General features: G+C 35.6%; 1 protein-coding gene across 13 annotated transcripts in view; it reads left to right on the plus strand.

Moving 5' to 3' along the window:
• DCAF6 (DDB1 and CUL4 associated factor 6) overlaps nt 1-21,669 on the plus strand; it is an 86,042-nt gene that overhangs the window by 51,754 nt on the left and 12,619 nt on the right. For 4 of the 13 annotated variants that reach the window (XM_084512528.1, XM_084512535.1, XM_084512537.1 and 1 more), the window contains 6 exons: nt 2,498-2,603; nt 6,391-6,533; nt 7,337-7,420; nt 7,596-7,920; nt 12,778-12,819; nt 18,393-18,531. In XM_084512528.1, coding sequence (XP_084368654.1) covers nt 2,498-2,603; nt 6,391-6,533; nt 7,337-7,420; nt 7,596-7,920; nt 12,778-12,819; nt 18,393-18,531 — 839 coding nt within the window. The remainder of the gene's footprint in view (nt 1-2,497; nt 2,604-6,390; nt 6,534-7,336; nt 7,421-7,595; nt 7,921-12,777; nt 12,820-18,392; nt 18,532-21,669) is intronic. The other 9 variants (XM_084512533.1, XM_084512538.1, XM_084512529.1 and 6 more) reach the window with 3 other exon arrangements.

Here is a 21,669-nt window from a genome sequence, read left to right on the forward strand (position 1 = left end):
AAGTTTCAAGGTATTTTTGAGGAATATGAAATACAGCTTAGTAAGGTGTTGACATGCTATAGCTTTCTGTTGGACCAGTTTTTACTTTACGGGGGTTTGTAAGTAGATTAATAGTTTTAGGAATAGCTGTCCCCTAAATCACAGAAGCTATGCAACTTTTCTTCTTCCTTTTCCTGTTAGGCTCTGGATGTGAAATAGATTTGGTCTGATGAGGTTAAGGTTTTAAAAGAGAACATTGCTTTCCTCTGATCTATTCAGTCTTTGGCAGTCACTCTGTGCTTGAAAACAGAGTTCGCAACTTCTGGATTTTTATGTGGCTCTTCTAAAAGGTTGTTCAGTTTTGTACTAGGCAAAGCTCATTAGCCTTTTCCACACAGGCACCCACTCAGCTTTCCATTAGCAGTGAGCTTAGTATAGATTAGTTGAACTCCACAACTAATTCTCTGCAGTTTATTATCAGATTCTTGTCTGATCTTTTAAAGTTTTGTGTTCCTATTAGTGTCAATTTCATTTCCTAAAGATAGATTAAAGAAGAAACTGACCCAATCCAAAACATAGCTCATTTTTGTAGGTACAAGAAAAAATGATTACACAGTATGGTTTAAGAGCTATCTTTCTCCAGGAATTTATAAAAGTCATTTCTCAGTTAGTTATTTCTGTAAGCATTTAAGCAAAGAAGGCAATTCTTCCAATATTTTGGGTCTGAATAAACACAGGTATTGCTTCCATAGTAAGTCAGAAGACAGTCTTTCAGCATTTTGCTTTATTTTTTTAAAGACAGGATATTAAGACAGGAAAGCACTCTTATGAGTTCTATAAAGCTCAGATCACATCATCTTATAAGACAAGACAAGCATTCGATTAGATTCATTATAGTTTAATGATGTTCACTTACTTTTTGGTAGGTAATATTAACTAGTTTTGCGATGAAGCAAATGTTGCATAGTAGCATCAGGTTATAGCATTATCCTTGTTTGATGGCTGTCTTGGACTATTCAAGGTGGTAAGTTGTCTGTCTTCTAATTATCTGAGTTCCTGGTTTAAAGATATGTCTTGTCTCCACCTGTGACAAAGAAGGTAAACAGTCCTTCAACTGTGTTATCTTTTACTCTAATAATGTCCAGCTACTGATAACATATGCAGTATCCTGGAACAATCAGTATTGGTACTTGTTTAGGAAAGGATGCTCAAATATCAATGCCCTTTCACATAGAAGATTCTCTTCAGAATAGAAATACAATAGAAATACACATTTAAAGTTCTTCAGAGCACTGATTACCGCTTTGACACTTTGAGTGGATTTCTCTCTTGTCAGCAGTTCACAAATGAGCGTTAATGGTTAGGTTAAATTCTTGCGTGCTGTTTCATGGTTCCTACAATGTAATTGTTTGTTTGTTTTGTTTTTCTTTTTAAAATAAATATCCTGTGGCAATATTGTAGCCATTGCTGTTGTGCATGGGGAATTTGTATACTTGTGCTTCTTCAGTGTTAGCATTTAGTTCTTGTTTATCCAAAGATGATCTGAAGTTTTTACTTTATAAGTGCCAGTCTGCTGCCAGTACTGCAAGTATACTTCTAGTCAAATTTCTGTACTCTATTAAACAAAGAAAATTTGATGCTCTTTTGTCCAAACAGTCCTGAAATAAAAAGTTCAGTGTTTGTGCAAAGAGAAAGTATGTAGATTAGTTTCAGGTCATTTGAGTGGTGCCTAATACTAAACAAACTTCTATCATCTGAATTTTGAGAGATTGGCACCTCTGACATGAGGCTTTGTCTGATGGGACTTTACATTAACTTTATGCTGTTGACCATGGCCAGCTTAAGCATTAATGGATATTGGGCCATGCATGTAGGTAGTGTGACTATGGATTTTATTCAAGGTTGATGTTATTTAGTAGTTCTTTTTTGAAGGTGCCCACTGAACAGTCCTTAAAACTATATATTCAGCTTAAGTTTGCCAGTTGCAATGGTTTTCAATGTGATTGACTTCTTTTGCCTTTAGATGTAATGAATATTTTGTTTTGCAAGTACTCCACTTCTGCTTCAAGTTATTGTAATGTGATATAATATAGATCATCATCTTTCTTCGTGTGTATTTACATGAGGCAGAAAGGATTGAACATCACTTCTAAAGCACTTTACGTTCATATTAAGATACTTGACAGAAAAGAGATCTGCTCCTAAAGGATTGTATTGTGTGTATATGTACCTAGCTGACAATTTTATTTACGTGCATGTTGAAGGGCAGCATTTTCTTTGTTTGCTCTTGTAAATACAAATAACTTTAGGCTATTTTTAAAGCATTGCAAAGTATAAATCTGTTTACTATGAAACTTCTTAACTTTTTGCTTGGGCCGTAACCAATCTTAAATAGATGTTGTACATGTTACTACCATATTTGACCTTTTATAAGATAATTAAATGAAATTTCAGAAATATAACGTCTTTATGTACATTGCTGTTGCTCATCCAAACTTTATCAACCCCATATTTACAGAAAGTGACAAGCCACGAACGGGAACAGGTGAACCAGTTTTAAGTTTGCACTACAGTACAGAAGGAACAACTACGAGCACAATAAAACTGGACTTCACTGATGAGTGGTAGGACGTTAATTTTGCTTTTGACTTGTTAATGACGACTATATTTCACTGACACTGATCTAGCATAGATACAAATATTTTTTCCATATTATATATGTTTGTTTTCCAGTAGGTATATATGCAATTTGAAATGGCTGGAGTCTTTAGCACATACAGAATATAAAAGACAGTCCTACTTTAATGTGGAATTTATGCAAGAGTTTATGATATTTTGCTATAGATTTCCCACTATATTAGCATTAAAAAGACTTATTTGTTTCCATCAAAACTGAGAGTCATTTTAGCGTTCACTAATCTGATTAAAGCAAGGTAGTACGGTGATGGAAAGGTGGTCCAGAGGTTATCAATCAAGTTTTGATTCTCTGCTTTACCAGACTTCTTATTCAGCATTCAGCAAGTAAGTGTTTATTATTCCAGTATTCAGCAAGTAAGTGTTTCTGTGGCACAGTTCCTGAGTTGTAAAACAATGGAGTTATTATTTGTGTGACTGAGGAGTGTTGGTGCATTCACGAAGTTCATTCATATATTTAAAATATCGAATTTGTGGACTGCTAAGATATTACAGTGATTTTAGATAATAAAGAAACCCATACTGTCTAACTGGCCTGACTTACTTAGTTTTGTATGGATGTATATCATTAGAACATCTCAGTACCTACCAAAACAACCACAATCCTTATTTCATCTCTTCTTAATTCTATTCCTTTACCCATGTTTTAAAAAATACCATAAAGATAGTAAATAAAAATGCTCACTAGGTTTTCTTACTTAAAAACAAAAACATGTTTATAGCCACTCTTAAATGCTGTGGCTTTAAATGTAAAACAAATACGGACAATTTCATCCATAGCATTTTGGAAAGTTCAAATGGTGATCTGTGTGTTTTCACAGCATGAACGCTTTGCCTATAGTGAACTTGAAATATTGTGACAGTTCTGTTAGAGCAGTCTTATCAGACGGTATTTCTATTTAAAGTCCAAATTTAGCAAGCTTTGAAAAAATTACTTTGGTTGTAATGCTTTTAACTAATTCTGTGTTTAGTTTTGTCATCATTTTTGTTTACTATTTTTAGGATACGCTGTTTTCCCAAAGGGAACAGAGCATTAACAAATGTTTTGTCTGTTTATTCTTGATAGTGTTTTTTATTATAATAAAGTGCTAGCTATCACTCTATCACAGAAAACAGTTTTTTAAACATCATCAACATTTTGTTTGTGTTTATTTTTAGTATAAAATTTGAAAAATGAATTTTATACTTCAAACACATAATGATTTTGAAGACAGCAAATTTCAATGAACTGCTGCATCAAAAATAGTATTAAGAAAAAGTTATGTGTACAGGAGATGGAGATGAGGGATGGGAAAACTACTCATTACAAAAATATGAAATTGAAGAATTAAGGGCTAAGTGAAAACTACTAAAACTTAACTTTGGTTAAACTTCTCAAAGAGTATTAAAACAGATAGGATAAAGGTCTTTTAATGATTTAATCTTATTGAAGCAAGGGTGGAATGGCAGTTAAGAAATAACGAGAGTAAGTAAAAAGTAAATAAATACTGTATATTACTTACTGGTAAAGGTGAGGGTGTTGATGAAAAGGTCACAGGAGCTGGATGCAACTCAAGTGAAAGTAGGAGTTGGAATTTAATTAAGGAAAATTGGAGGTTCTCCATCTAAGAAATTTGGAAAAAGAAAATGGTGCTTACATTCTGTCTAGTAGCTAGTATTTTAACAAATCTCTTGCACCAACACTAACACCATGTGAATGAGAAAGAAACATCAAATATAGTGTCAAAGGAGAATGAAGGACTAAACACTATGATCTGTTAAGATTAATGGTATCATTATTCTAGAATCTAAAATAGTCCTGATAAAAAGGCATTAAAACAAGCAGTACATAGGAAATTAACCAAAATTATGGGAACTGGAGTATGCAGGATGCAGTACTGTTTTCCAACAGAATAATGGGTTCGTGAACCATAAATGGTGTAGTATAGAGAGCCTGTCTGGACTTTCAAGAATGTATTTGCTATTTTACTGTGTTGAACTTCTGTTACAAGGTGGGGTAGGTAAACTGATAAAGAAACTGCACCTAAGAGTGAGCTTAATGGAGCTTTTACAGTGGGTTGTGTTAAGAGGAAGAAGCATTTCCTAGTGTGACAAAACTGCAAGGCACTGTCAGTCCAGAGGCTAAATAAAAACCCATGTAGAATGAAATAGTAGAGGTAGGGTGAAATCCTGTGTAAAAAATAAATAAAAATCATGCAGTTGAGGACAAGTAACAGAAACATGATCTGGAATTTGGGAGTGCTGTGTGAATGAAATAGAGGGCCTTCCACTTGGACAAGCAGAAAACCTGCTATGGAAGCAGATAGTAAGTCTTAATTAGTGTAAAGAAAGCATAGGGTGTTGTTTTGTTCTCTACAAAACATCCTCTACACCTCTGCTGGTGTGAAAAATACCACTGAAGTAAAAAATAAAGCAGAGTAATAAATGAGTGTAAATTCACTGAAAAGTAGATTTCTAAGCATAAAAAATAAATATATCTTAATCACTTTTAAGATAGTGTGGTTACATTCATAAAAGTGGTTATATCATATGAGGCACGGTTTAGAAAAAAAAACACAAAACTGAGTATGCAAAAAGTCCCTTCCTGTCTGTCCAAAAACAATGCTGAAAATTACTGACTTGGAAGAAGTAACACAAGGGCTAAGAAAAATTTTCCACATACTCCAAATCCAGTACAACAGTAAATTGACTATGGCTTATCAAGATGAGTAAAAACTCTCGTATTTAACGTAAAGAATAAAAACATTGAAGCCTAGGTTAGATTCTCAAGAATCTAGGCAAAGCATGATTCATGCTGGTTCTAACAATGTAACTTGTAGAATAGTTTAGTACTAATGTACACAGGTAAGAAAATACTTGTCTACATTCTCAAGAATCGTGCTTATAACTCTTATAACTCATCTTTGTATCTGCTTTTGTCTAGTGAATTGCCTCACTTTTAGATGCCAAAATGAAGATGAGGACAGAGAAAGAATAAGAGAGATCAGGAAGAAGGCTTTTCATTTTCTAAAATAAGGTCTTTTTAGGGAGTTCAAAAACATTAGTTTTGACACTATTTGCAAAAACTGTGTTATGTTTCCTGAGGAATTTTTCTCTGAAAGAAAAACTTGTGCTCAACAATAATTATCTAATCTAAACATGAATGGGTAGTAAATCTAATATACCAGCGTAGAGTAAATCTTGAAAAATAACAAAATGTTGAGGACTAAAAGCCAACATCAAAAGTCTGTGGCTTAAAAGGTAGAGAAACAATAGTGAACAGTGAATAAAATAGAAAATGTTATCTAAAGTAGTTTTTGAATTAGATGTGATAAGAGCATGTATGTAATTAGTGCTCAGTTGACAGCTTGTAATACCCCCAATAAGGTCTCTTCTCTGATCGTTTATGTGTACGAAACTGTGTAAATAATGAAAGAGAGCAAATCCTGTTGAGTTCTCACAGAGAAATATGATAAGCAATAAGGAAATACTTTATCCTTTGTTCTTTAAAAAACAAACCTGTGATGCAGAGGAAGACTCTGGAATGAGTGACAATGGACATAATAAAAGAAAATTTTGGAATTCCTGTGAAGGTTGTTATTTGCCAGTGAGACTGCAGTGAGAAAGATGATGAAGGCTATGCTCTTGCATTGATTTTCTTATCAATTTACATTATTTCTAATTTTGGGGGGGATTTGTTTTGTTTATTTGTTTGTTCTTTACATGTTACATTGCCAGGAGCAGCACAAATTCAAGCTCTAGAGGGAGTGGAAGTCATTGCAAAACTGAAGGCCAAGAAGATGCTGTAAAAACAAAAGCCTCAGAAGAGTCAGGACCTGAAGATGAAGAAACAAGTAAGATACATCATTACTTCTGTAATGGTAAGGTAAAAATTCTGCTCTCATATGATCATGACTACCACTGAACACAATGGGAGTCTCATACACATGCATGTGAAGGCAGAATATAGCCATAACAGAACATGGTTTGGTTTGGTTTTCCTTTCTTTTTGGAAAGAAAAAGGTACCGACCTGAGATAGATGCAAATAAACATAACCAAAATAGCTTTTCTGGTTCTTAGTTCTAAAACCCTCATTCTTTTTTCTTAAGGGCATTTTGGCCCTAATTTTTATTGAAAAATAGTAGCGCTTCTGTTTGCAGTCATGATGAGTGCTAAGTATTTTGTTACATTTCTTTCAAGCTTTCACTGTATTTTGTTATGTGAGGATGTCTTGCAGCAATTCATTGCTAAAAGGGCAGTCAAGTCAAATTACTGGTTCTAGTGAATTGTGGGTTGTTGTTTTTTAATCTCTTTTAATGGAGGGATAACTTAATTTCTGTGTTCAGGAATAATAGCTTTCAGTAAGTGATCTTTTTGTTTCAAGACTATTAGTGCTATTTTTGCAGCTAAATTTTCATCTGTAGGATATAAGTTCATTAAGGAACAAGATACACTTTTTTCTTTGTTAATGTATTGACCTGAGCAACTAGATAGTTTTTTATATACTGATTTTTATGTGATTAGTATCCAAAAATTCAGTAAAGTGAGATGTAGAATTTGGAGGGTATCGTTTTGATTGCTTTGATTGGTTTGATCTAGGACTGCTAGTCCCATGTAGATTATTTTACACTGTAGATGCTTATATATGTGAAATCATGTGATTAATATTAAGTTGTTATTCAGGAGTTCCTGAGGAATCTCACAAGGAAGACACAAGTAATGAAGAACTGAAAACTACAGATGAAACTATAGAGACAACAGAAGCAAGTATGTGTCTGTACTCTTTTCAGTATTGTTATATGAAGAAGTAGGGAATGGAAAACTAAATTTCTAATATAAACTCAATATGTATAATTTAATTCCTATGACAATTTATAGTACCTTCTAAAATAAGCAATAATAATTGATGTAGTGGATTATTTTCACCAATATTTTCTATTAGCTGTATCAGATCAACCTGTTACTGAGCATCCTGGAATCCAACCAGAAGAAAATAGCCCCAGTGTTGACACTGGCTCCAGAAATATAGAAGAAGAAACCTCCTGTGAAAAAAGCGCACAACAAGATGTTTCAAGTCAGCAAAGTACTGAATCCACTGCCAACTTGCTTGCTGCAAATGATGAACCTCAGTCACACCCAGAATCCTCAGGGCTTGCAACTCCAGAAGAGTCCTCTACCAGGACCTCAGCTCTTCAAGAAACGGATGATAGTGATGATGATCCTGTTCTGATCCCAGGGGCAAGATATCGAGGAGGACCAGGTCACAGGTTAGAGGAGTATTTGTCTCTGTTACTGCTTGGCAAATTGCCTTTTTTTTTTTTTTTTTTTTTTTTTAGTAGGAGTACTAGAGGCCAGTGCTTTATTTACTTAATTAAATTGTTCTTTGGACAGCTAGACAAGCTTAATGACTTGAGTCTTATTTTGCCTATATATAAGATATGTATAGCTCTATTTTCCCTCTTAGCCAGGCAAGCTCCCATGGACCTAATACCTGCTTTTGCTTATTTTGTGCCTACTGAGTACCCCAAGGATAAACATTTGCAGTTCGTTTTTGATTATTCTCACTTGAGTCATAATTATCAAAAGCTCATAAAATTTCATATAGGGCACAGGGGCCTAAATTTTTTCTTTGAATTGTATTTTGAATATTCTGTCCTTGACAAAGCAAGAGCTATTCTCTGTTTTTATTCATTAATTTTTTTCTGCAGTACATACATTAAGACTTACGTAATCAATCATTCTTTTTATTATCTGATGGAGAAACTCTGTAATCCTTTTTCTCAGTTATTCAATATTTATTCAATATCTATGTATAGCAGTCCAAAAAAAAAAAAAAAAGGTACTTTACTAAAGATTGTCATCACTAAGAAAAGGTGCATTTGGTACACTTCATATATTTTTTTTCTGTGTAAAATGTGGACATATGTTCATGATTGTTTGATCATTCAGTAAACTTAGCCTCCAGTTCAGTATTGCTCTTTTTAATACCTTTGTTCACTAAATTCAGTTCTTGGACTTTTAAGAAGTTATAGTAATTATTTAAGCAACCTCATTATTGCTGGAGTTAAGAAAATATCTTTCACATATTTCAGATGTTTATGTAACCCATTGTCAGGTGCCTTAGCTTTACTCCTGTCCTCTTCAAAGTTCTCTTGCTATTAATTTCTTATGCTAGCAATGTAAATTCGTTACTGGAAGCATTACAATATGTATTCATTAGGCAAACAGAAGAAATTTAATAATTGAATATAGAAGAAGTTTTGAATAATTTGTGGTTAAAAAAAAAAACAATTATAAGCCACCACATTGTTAGTAGTGACAAAAAGGCTGGTAGTTTCTTATTACACAGCATAAATAATTCTGCTCACTAAATGATGTTTTTTATGAAAAAGTTGTCTTGTACAGGTTCTGTCTGAATCCATTAATTGTCCATGCAGTAGTAAGTAGACTTTAATTGCAGGTATATAGCTAATGGCTGAAATAGTTTCTACTGCAAAGCCAATGTTCATTGTGTGGCTGAAGCAGTCAAAGAGCAAGCTGTGAAAAGCTCTGCAATTTTAATCCCATTTCTGCTTTCAAGTAGGATTCTTAGCTACTCTTCATGCACTTTGTTATCTCTATTATGTAGTAATTTTTGGAGTAATGTAACAAGAATGACAGTTCCTAGTATCATATAGCCTCGCCCACTAGCTTCCCACTAGCGTGGAAATCTTAAATGAAGTTGCACTTTTGTCTGGCACTGTTTTTTTCTTCCTTTGCATGTAGTAAGATTTCTTCCTGTAGCAGTTTAAATTTTTCATATAGGAAAAATCATTCAACTATATTAATAATGCAGTTAAAATTCTTTATGCAGCCCCCTCCTTCCTTATTCTTCCCCCAAATAAAATCTGAAAAAAGCTTCTGTTTAGTTAATACTGGTTTAGGATTGCTTCCATGCTTTCATTACTCAGGTTTAATGCCTGACCACCTCATTTTGTCGTCTTTGTTTGTGCAAGCAGTGAAGTTTAATTTCAAATGACTCAGATATATGTTTACTTTTTTTTCCTCCTATTCTTCTGGTCTCAGGCATTTCTAAATGTCCACTGATCTACTGAAGAAGAGTGAGTGTGTGCCCAAATGAATTTGGACTTGCAGACAGAAAAAGTAGGCACTGGTGGTCTTAAAGGCTTGCTATAAGCCATCTTAGTATTTGTATCTCTCATGAAAAGGAGTGAAAGGAACTGGAAGTCCTCTCTGCTATTAAGACAGATGTTACAGCCTATAATCTTTTTCAGAAACTGACCAAATTTACATAAAATCCCCCCAGCACTTTAACACATGGGAAGTTGCTTCTAAACATTCCTATAGTCATTTTGGTTTGTGCTAACACAGTATTTTGATCGAAATAATATTTTTTTCATGCCCAATGCTTATCATTTCAATGCTGTTCACCTTCTTCATTATCAGCTTTTATTTTGCTAGTGTGCTGAGATTTTCTGTACTCTTAGCAGTAAAAACTTGTAGTGTTCTTCCACCATCCTACCAGTTCCTACCTTTGCTCTTCCTAGTTATACTTTCTTGAAGCTGGAGACCAGACAGTCCAACACTGTGCTGTTTGGACTTTGCTAGGAATATTAACATGATTGCTCATTGTCTAGAGAAAATTCTCAGAAGCATCAAAGGGTTGTAGTTGCATCCTTCCCCTCTCTCACCTATGGCCGTCTCATAGTGGTGGCTTTTGCTGAGACCTAACGTCAGTCAAATTACTGAACTCTTTCCTACTTCCTCATTTCCAGCTAATGTGTTTCCATCTTTTACCAGAAGGAAGCATGGAAGTACATAACCATCAATTTTATACTACTGAATTTCTTCCCAGCTCTTTTTCTCAAGGTCCTACAGTCCCCTCTATATTCATAAAATTAACAAACTTTATGTCTTTAATGCACAGCATGAGTACATTCCTACATTTTGCTCAAAGATCATTAGCAATATAATAAATAAAATTGCCTGTAAGACTGGTGCTTAACTCTACCAGAATGTTTTTTCTAGGCTTACATTTTATCTTTTCTCACTTAGTAAATTGTTACCTAACACTTAGTTTACTAAATCTCATTTTCCCAGGTTTACTTAATAATTGAGTTTCCCATGTGTCATCTCTGAGATAATTAATTGCATTAATACAGAAGTAATATAGTAGATTTCATCTGTCTAGAATATGTAGGAGGAGTTGTTTGTGGCTTTTTTTTCTTTCCAGAGAAGGTTATAAAATTAGAGTGCAATAATCTACTTTTTTATGAGCCTATTTTATAAAGTGGCAAAAAATAATCTATAGGACAAAATAATGGGCTGTAGCCTTCTGAAACAATGCTAAAAGTTGTTCAACTAATAAGCCTTTTCCAGTATATAACATCAGTATTTTTCTTATCTGCAGCAAATCTTAGGGCTTTTTTTTTTTTTTTTTAATACCTATTAAATACATATTGCTTATGTAAAGGAGAAAGTCGATGGTTGGGGAATTGAAAATAAAGAAAACTGTCTTAGAGTCAGCTTTTTACTGTAAAGTGCAACTTCTTCCACTGAGAAAGGGAGGATATACTTCTGAGTCTCTGAAATCATGATCTTAAACTTCTTAAGGAAAAGAAGTGGCCAAAACCCCCCTTTGATATCTGTTTTGCTAGTACTTGCACTTAAATAGATGAAATTGCTGCTGCAACTTTGCTGGGTTTGTACAGTTTTTAGTAAGATATATGTAGATTTCAAATTTGTGAATAGATATTTTTGTCCACTTTGTTTACAGAACCATCATTATTTTAATTATGTTTAGGCAGAAATCAGAATTTTAATGTGTTCAAACCAAGAACTGGGTCTTTATATTTCACTTATATGATCTAAGTATTGATACAAGGGACATAAACTCTTATTGTAGATGCTTAAAATTCTCAAAACATAATGAGTGTAGATAGTTTCTCTCTAACCTGAAACTGAACTGTCAGGAAAGACTGTTCAACAACTACACTAATAATTGGAAAGGGGCCTAGAGGGCCTAGCAGCCCTACATTAATAATTTGGAAAGGGCCCTAAAAGGGCCTAGCAGCAAAGTAAGTAGAAATATCACAGTCCTTTGTGGGTTGACAAATTGAGTAAGTCAACTGACTGTTGACTACAAATCATCTAGGAATAGTTTTGCTTTGAAAGAAATAATTGGGAATGTGCCATCTCTCTTTTTTCTGTAGCGTTTCTGCAACCCCTGAGCATTGCTAATAGGGATGATGAAGACCAGTGACAGAAAGAAGCTAAATAGTTACTTACATTTTTATATTGATAATGGGCTAGTCAATACATGCTCTTTTTAACATAATTGTAGAAGGAACTGCCTAGAGTATACTTCAATTGAAAAAAAAAAAAAAAAAGCCCATTTTGCACTGCAGAGCATTTAGCTAGATACTCAATAGAGAAAATAACCTCTTGGGGGTTTTAGGTAAACCACAGGGAATGATCCCTTCTCTTACAAACATGAGGAGATAAGCAGGTTTTTAAGTCTTGAAGTGTGCCCATAGAATATCTTCTTTAAATCTTACTAAGTTCAGTAAATTTAGTTGGAACAGATAGATAACATGGTTTACCTTAACACTGTACATTGTAACCTGTGTGAAGCAGGGCTGGGAGGCAATCTAAGCAAGATATGTGTGCTTCATGTAGAAAGAGTGCAGCTTTTAACTGACTGAACTGATTTTTCCCCTTAGTCGAAATAACTGTTTCAGGGCTGTTTTCCTACTTAAATGACTGACTTAATTTTATCTGGACTTTGACAGAAGCTGATATATGAGCAGAGGCTAAGCCTGGAAAATTTTAAACTAGTAGGTTAAAATTTAAAACAAATGCAAATGTAAAATGGAAATGATTTTGCAGCTGCTTCCGTTTCTGCTATAATCTATGAAGAATTACTGCATTTTATAAAATCAACTTTGTGTACTAATATGTAATCTGTATACTATTTTTGCTGATATCAAAATAGCCTCATATACTAACACATCAAGGAGAACAAATCTCGTAAGAAGTAGAACTCATTTTGTAATAGATGCTAACCTTTAAAAACATGATATCCAGCAATTTTGAATGACTTCAGTTGTTGTTCCCTTTACTAGATATAATATCAGAGGAACAGCGATAGGTGATAGAATAATGAGGTAATTCATTATTTTCTTCCTCCCCTCTTCTTTTTTATTTCTGTATAATGGATTTATCAGGTTCATGTTTTTCATGTCTAACTGGCATTTTAAGAATTACTATACTTTAAATGCTATGAATTACAGAACATATTGCTTGAGTTATATTTAGCTGCATGTATTGCATGGAAATTGATAAGAAATGGCAATATAAACAATTAACAATGTATTAACCTTTTTATTGTGTGTCACATAAATTAATGGAATTTGAAAAATGTGTAGTTTGTGAAAAGCAAATACCTTTTTTTTTTTTTTTTTTTTTATTCAGCAGCTGAGGAACGTGTCATATTTGCATGTGCCACTGCTGATCTGCTCTGTCTCACAGTGCAGAACATCCAGTTCTGGAAAAGATATCAGAATAAACATCTCAAAGACCATTCATATTTTTTTTCTTTTGCTTGAACAAAATGTAATTATCAAAGTTATATTTGATAATACATGTTTAGCAAAAGAAGCTTTAAATCTTACAGAATATTTCTGCTAATGAAGTTAAGTGAAATAGTCACTTGATCTCATATTCCTCACTGAAATACTTGAGTGAATTAGTTGTAAGAACATATAAAGTAATTTGGGCAACTGTGCTTGGCTGTGTGAGATAAGAGGGAGAAACAATCTACAGTGATTTAATGTCAAAGGTTATAGATAAGGGAAACGGGAAAACAAATGGGTAAAAATAATTCTAATGATGAAAAACAACATATTGCTTTTTTGTGGCCAGAAAGGAAAAGGCATAGGATGTGGTGTTATAGAAAACGTAACCTGAATCCTGCATTTTAAATGCTTTGAGGAAAATACCACAGGCACACTTCATTGTTTTGCATTCCAAACTTAGCTGGAATTGAAGAGTTTCCTCCTAGCATCTAACCTAAATCTCCCATCTTTTTGTTTAAAAACATTCCCCCTTGTCCTATCACTGTCTGCCTGTGTAAAAAGTCGCTGTGTTACAACACATGCTTGGAATTTCTTGGGCAGGAACATGATAGCTGGCAGGTGGATTACTCTCTGCAGTCAATGAAGAAATGACCATAAGGCATCAGAGAAGCAGCTTTTAAGTTAATGGTAATGTGTCCTGGGTCCCCTGCAGTTGCGTTGGATAGGAAAAATAGTTGAAATGAGAAGATGGCAACAAGGAAAAAAGACTAACTTCAAAGAGCAGAAGAGAAGGGAGCAGGGTTCCTGGTACTTAGCAGGAAGAGATGATGTTTGGCTCTGTGTGTAAGTTAATTTAGAAACTTTAGAAGACACATACCCTTAGTATTGGATGAATCAATATTGTTTTAGCTGAGTAATCAGAGCTGAGACAAGAGGGGTGCAAAAAGGAAGCAACTACACATGATCCCTACAACTAACTAACTGCTGCAGCTTAAGAGACGATTAGTTTGGAATAATGGTGTTTGGAAGAAGAGGGTTATCAAGGGTACCAGATTAATTTTGTCTCAGCCACTGCATCAGGCCTCCACTGGGTCAGTTTGTAGCTGAATTGCTATAGATTGTATACAGATTCAGCTGATAGATAATTGTGATGTTCAGTTTTCCCTCTTCTGAAAAACGTATCATTAATTTTGACTGTCACTCTTCTAACTAATAGATAAGCATAGTTGTTTTAAAACAAGCAGGGCTAGTTAGCCAGAAATTGTTGAGTAACATACATGGGGAACTGAGGTCTGCAGCTCTCAAAAAATATATTTTTTAAGAGAAACCTTGTGTTTTTCTGTCAAGAAAAAATATTGTACTATAATAAACAAACTGGTTTAAAAGTCATTCTTTATTAGATGTCACAATTTGTGAACACACAGAAAATGTCCTATGTGACAAAGTTTTTTGACTTAGCTTGTATGTTTAAATCTTTTTCCATTTTTCTGGCTATTTAATTGAAAGAATATAATGGTTTCACTTTTGAATGCCTATTCCACTCATGTAGGGTTTAATTTAAATGCTCTTTTCATTATTAATGTTTATAACAACTGATTTCAAAGTCTTCAATCTGGCTGATTGTAAGGGACAAAGTTGTGCTCTAGTCCATGCCTATGTCCTTATTTTTAGAAATAATATCTTCTATCTTACCTCAAGGTACTGAGATGATGAAAGTACTGTATATTGTCTTGGGCTCAATCTCATCAAGACTGTACACGCCAACTTTATCGTAAGATAGGAAACGAGGTAGCACAAAATTTAGCAAAACATTATTTAGCTTTATGTCTTCAGAGGGAACAGTAGTACTGAATTATTCTAAAGTCAGAGAACTACCCAGAGTATGAGGGCATAACTAAACCAAAGTTCAGTTTCTTTGACATTACAAGACATATAACATTTTCTGTTCTGTGAAATTAATACCAATAATATTAATCTATATCCTACATTTCTCAGGCATCTTCATTATTTGATGCCTGAATATGAATAAATAATGTTTAGTTTCATCAGTTGATGGAGTTGCCTGAGGAATGCCAACACAATGTGCATAAATTTAATTATCTCATATTCAGATAATTAAATTTACTACAAAGAGTGTGGAGTTTGGAAACAGTAGGAAACAGAGGAAACAGTAGCTTGCCGTCAGGCTTAGCTCTGGCCAAACTTTGGAAGAGGAAGGGATTGCACAGCATGCTTCTGTATCTACTGATGATTCAAATGCTTAGGCTACTGCCTAAGTTCAAGTTGTCATGAACAGGAATTGCTTATCACAAATATAAGTGTAAATTAAAAAGCCATTAAAACAAATGCCATCTTTTTTTTTTTTCCCTTCACATTTCTTAAAAGCGTACAGAAAATCTGTAGTTATGGAGAAGCAAAACCTTCTCAAACAAAAACAAAACAAAAAAAAGAGGTTCTTAGTTGTGAAATAGCATTAGATTAGGCTCACATATATCTTTACTGCAGAAGACTTGCTTCTGCCAGGCTGCTGCTTTTAGCAGTGTGTTACTAAAATGCCTGATAACAGTATCACAGTTATAGTCACATGTGCTTGGCTACATTCTCACTGTGGAAGGTAGTCATTGACTTTAAAAGAGAACTAAGTATCATCCCATTCATGCCATTCACAAATAAGAGCCAAAATGATATATATATATATTTTTAACTTAGAACTGAATCTAGTTGAAAGACAGTGTTTTTATCAAAAGTTGCTTTTGTGCTTCTGCTTTTATTTAAAAATGCATGATTCTGAGTGCTGAATATCCTTGACGTTTTTTTTTGTAATGTGCGCATTAGACAAATTTAGACGGAGACATTAACTTTTATAGAGATGCTGTAACCAAAAACTATATAAGAAACTACTCAGGAATACTGGTTAGATACTTCTGACAACATCTTCTAATCCCAAGACCTTTTTAGCTGCTATCTAGCAAGTAACCCTTCTAAAAGAGCTAGACAAGTTCACTGCTTTGTCAAACCTAATGATGTTTAACTTCTCAACGTTTCCACTACACGTGTTTTTGATAATTAATGTGGATAAATACACACCATCCCAAAATCCAAATGGGAATACTAGTAAGCAGTAGCTGCAAGGCTAGCAGGCATTGCCTTGAAACCAAAAGGGTCTCACTGTGCTAAATAGCTGTGTGCTGTTTCCAAAGCCATGATCATTTATGTGGCTGGTAACAGAATAATTATTAAATGATTATTGCTTTTACTTTCTCACAGAAACAATATCTTTTTTTTCCCAAACAAAACCAAATGCGTATGAATAATTAATTAAAATTTTTGCAAGTATTTTATATATGTAGTCTATCATATATATGCCACCCATCATTTTCCTTCACATGGAAGTAAACCAGTAAGGAAGATAATTTGATGATCTTTAAAGCATAATAGATGTAGAACATGAGTTTTTTTTTATTTTCTTTCCTCTTCAGTGTATAAGGACTTTGAAGATCTCTGTTCTTAAACCTGCTGAAAATTACAGTTGAGACTTCATATATTGTAAGGACTAAATAACAAACTCAGTGTATTTATTTAGCGTAGTATAGGAAGGAGGAACCAGAAAATTGCCTAGATATGAAATTGCTGGGGGAGTGGGTATAGGAAAGTCTCATGATGTTAATAAAAGTAGTCCTTTTTCTGGGATTGTTTGCAAGACAAATTTTCAGGAAATGTATTAGCCCACTGTTAAGTGGATTTATTGGCTATCATTTACAAATCTCTTCTAATTTCTGTAAAAAAAAAAAAAAAAAAAAAAAAAGGATTAAAATATATTTTAAAAGTTCAGCTGTATTAGAAGACCTGTCTTAGTATGACAGTTTTTTATAAATATATCTATATATTCTGTATTAATAACTCATTGCTTGCATTCATTTTCCATCTTTGTTTAGCTTGTAGGACAATACTTGTTTTATCTTCTTTTTGTCCAAATTTCTCCTATGACAATGAAACAAAAATCTGTACAGATCACTGGTAGAGGGAATTGAGAGATAGAACTAGTGGTGTTTTGTTTTTTTTTTTTTTGGTTGGTTGTTTTTTTGTCTGGGAAGGAAGATTCTCATGTTGCAAGAGTCTCCAGAATCAGCAATTAAAATACTACTGTATTGCTTAAGGACTACTTCAGGTTACTAGCCTTCTCATAGCAGTGTACTGAGGTTACAAATATATTCAATTCTGGCTCAGATTAGTTTTTGGGATTCTATAAATTCCTGTTATGGCTTGATCACTTGCTTTCTGCTAAAATGAGTACCTGCTTCTTCTGGGAATGACGTTCCCCTTGGTCTGTGTTCAAGATCTCAAACCTAATAGGAACCCTGACACAGAACAAAAGAAGAAAAAGAGCTGGATACAGGTGGTGGGTCGTGGCAGTTTGTCTATAACTGGAAGTTTGAGAATCTGAAAACTTAGAGCTTAACATAAAAAACACAGCACCAAGAGTCTTTTCACAGATTAATCAAAAAGTAGTTTCCTGGAACTAAACAGTCACAAAACAGAATATAATATTTAGCTATTTTTTTTCTATTATTCTAGGAAGTCTTCTGCTGTAGGGCCAGTGCTAATATGCAGATAATTTCTACTATAAATGATTTCAAGTCATTTCTGTCTGTAGCGGGAACTTTTTAAAGCTGTCTAAACCTTGAACCTTGTCATAAGGAAATAGCAAAGAGAAATGCATTTCATGAAATTTGGAAAAAACAACAACAACAAAACACTAGAAGACACACTAGATCCTTCAACTTTTTTAAATTGAAAAAAATTGTTTTGGCATAGGTTTATCACTTCAGAATTTTTGTACCTTATTATGTTTGGAGTATATCCCTAGTACTGAAGAATAAAACAGCACATTAATTTTGCCAGCATCTGAAGTTTGTACTTGAGAGAGGCAATAAAATGTTGCATCACTTGACAGTCCACTGTCTTGCATGCTTATTCTTGCTCTAAGCCAGGATGGAAAAATTTAAAGTCTGTAATTTTACATTTGGGATAATGTTGATGTTTGTACCAAACTTATGAAGAGTGTGTTTGAGTGCCTGTTATTTGATAGCCCTGTTCTGAAAGCTCATTTTAGCATTTGGAGGTGGCCTTTCAGTAGTGTTCTCTTTGTGTGCTATTTGTAGACGATCTGCTGTTGCCCGCATTCAGGAGCTCTTCAGAAGAAGGAAAGAAAGAAAAGAAATGGAAGAACTGGAGACTTTGAATATTAGACGTCCTTTAATAAAGATGGTTTATAAAGGTCATCGGAACTCCCGGACAATGGTACAAACTCTTTGTTTGCTTTTGGAACTGTAGATTTTTTTTGTGATTTTTTGTAGATTTTGTATGGCGTGAATTAGTATGCCTGACAAAACAGACATTGTCAGCACTTCTACTTGTATATTCAGTTGGAAGCCATATAATTTTCTCTAAATGAAAATTAAAATTAGCATGACTTATTTATCACCATGTTAGGCATGTAAGTTTTTGGTAGTTTGACTATCTCCGTAACTTCCTTTTAAATCTTGGATATTTCTCTTAACTTCTTTTTAATTTTGTCTGTCAGCTTAAGTGGTATAAAATGTGACTACCTTAAAAATTATTATTGAATCCTCACTTTTCCTTCCAAGCTCTTCAAATTCTTATTTAATCATTACTTTCTATTTAAAGAGCTTCAAATATACTTCAGTAGTAATTCTGAAGAGCTTTGACATATTTAAATTTTAAAAAGGCAGATAATGTTAGTTACCATTTTTTAATATCTGTACTAGGTACCCTGTCTTTTTCATATAAAATGCTATATTTTAAGAAAAATACAGTTACTGTTTGTAAAGCAGTAGTGCATGGAAAAACTTTTTTCCTTCATATTTCTTTTTGTCTTTTACAGTACTTTGAAGATGGCAAGTTCTCAATACTAGGTGGTGTTTTGTAGAAGTAGAGGGTGTATGATTTTGCAGCTGATCTGAGAGTAGTTCCTCTTCCTCCAAAACCAGTTTTCTAGAGTTTATATGAATGGTTTTAATTACACTTGGGAAAATGATTCAGTAAAAGCATGTTTCAATATGCATAAGTGCTTAGAATAAAATTGATTAATGACAAGATTTTGCACTGATTTCACAAATTAATAGTAAATACTCAAAACAAACATTAGTTTAAAAGTCATAGCATTAAACACTTAGCTTTAATATCTCCTATCTACTAAGATTGCCTCAGTGTTCTCAATTCAGTCTCCATCTGTGTATGTGTTGTTATTATAAATTATTTCATGCGTTTTGTTGTTTATTTTCTTCAGGATTTGATTTTGTGTTTCAGCTTTTGTTTTCCGTGAGCACCTCTGACAAGAAATGTATGCAATGGAAGAGGGTGTAATTTCCCACGTAGGTTTCTATGGTGGCAAAATTCATTTGAATCTTTTTTTCATTTTTATTTTTTGATGAACACCCTCCTTCCTGCAAGAAGATAGATGATTTTCATTTGAAATTTATGAAGGAGACAGGTTAGAGAGGTCTTGTGTCCTATACACCTGAGCTATTCAGGGATGAAATTGTCTTGTCAATTACATGAACATCAGTTATTTTAATACATAGTAAAAATATATTAATATCATGTTATATTAATAATTCTGGTACTTCCTTACTTCTAAAAGTTTAATTTGGCAATCTTACAAAAAAAAAAAAAAAAAAAAAAAAAAGCATATTTTGAGGGTAATTCTTACATTTGTCAGAAAGTGAAAGATTTGACTTGCTGAGGTGATCAGTTCCGGGGCAGACGCGTTCTGCAGCAGAGCAGGGGATCATACAGGCAGGGCTAATTTTTCCGGCACCAAGCCCACTCGACGGAGCCTCCAGGACCCGGCAGCCCTCATGAGGGAGGTGAACGAGGCGAGGACGAGGCGGAGGCAGAGCCAGCAGCGCCCCCTCCCCGGCCCTTCAAAAGCTGCCCCTAGGGAGCGCGAGCGACCAGGAGCGCGGTAAACAGGGCGTGGCGCATCAGAAGGGCGTGGCGTGGCAGCGCGGCAGTTAACGGGACGGGCAGTTAACAGGACAGGGCATGGCTTGGCAGTTCGCGCAGGCAGGGCGAGCAGGAAGGGCGGGGCATTCCCCCCCCCGGCCCATACGAACACCTCCTCTAACCCTCTAATGGCAGTCTACCTCTAGCTCAGCTGCAATGGTGTACAGCAGGCACAGTGCGCTCTCCAGGAAGTCTGTACGCACCCAGACCAACTGCCTGCTCAAAACTGCGGCAGTTCAGGTCTCCGGGTGCAGGCAGTGCCTGAGCCTGTTGTTACCACCTGCGGGGGGCAAAGAGACTGTGTGCGTGAGGTGCGAGCAGGTGGACGACCTGGTCCGCCTGGTGGCAGAACTTAAGGAGGAGGTCGAGAGGTTGAGGGATATCAGAGAGTGTGAGCGGGAGATAGACTTGTGGAGCAACTCCCTGCACGGCCTGAAGGACAGGCACTGGGGTGAGACACCCCAAACAGGGATGGACCCCCTGCCCTGTTGCTGTTGGGCAGAGGGAGGGGACCTAGGAATTGAGGAGGAATGGAAACAGGTCCCTGCTCGACATCACAGCCAATGCCCCCCCTACTGGCCCCACGTTCCCAGATGCCCTTACGCAACAGGTTTGAGGCCCTGGAGCTTGAGAGACCGGTAGCTGAGGAAGAGGTAGAAAGTCTACCCAGGAGGATGCCTAGGGCGAGGAAGTCGACTCCACGCCTCAGGACTGCCTCCACCAGGACAGAAAGAAGGGTGATTGTTGTGGGCGACTCCCTTCTCAGGGGAACAGAGGGCCCTATTTGCCGGCCTGACCCTACCTGTAGGGAAGTCTGCTGCCTCCCTGGGGCCAGGGTCAGGGACGTTGCCAGAAAGCTTCCCAACCTGGTTTGCCCCTCTGACTATTATCCTCTTAATAGTCCAGGCTGGCAGTGATGACATTGAAGAGAGAAGCCTGAAGACCATCGAACAGGACTTTAGGGGACTGGGATGGTTAGTGGATGGAGCAGGAGTACAGGTGGTGTTTTCGTCCATCCCTGCAGTGGCAGGGAGGGGTACAGAGAGGACACGGAAAGCCCACCTGTTAAACACGTGGCTCAGAGGCTGGTGCCAACACAGAAATTTTGTGGTTTTTTGACCACGGGGCGCTTTACTCGGCACCCAGCCTGATGGCTGCAGATGGGTCCCTATCTCTAAGGGGAAAACAGATCATAGGCCAGGAGCTGGTGGGGCTCATTGAGAGGGCTTTAAACTAGGTAAGAAGGGGGACGGGGCTGAAGCAAGGCTTGTTAGAGCTGTGCCAGGGGGAACAATGGCAAGGCTGGGAGAGAAGGCAATGGCCCAGCTGAAGTGCATCTACACTAATGCACGCAGCATGGGTAACAAACAGGAGGAGCTGGAAGCCATCATGCAGCAGGCAGGTTACGAC

The sequence above is a fragment of the Aythya ferina genome (assembly GCF_964211825.1).
Source record: "Aythya ferina genome assembly, chromosome: 1".
Lineage (NCBI taxonomy): Eukaryota > Metazoa > Chordata > Aves > Anseriformes > Anatidae > Aythya > Aythya ferina.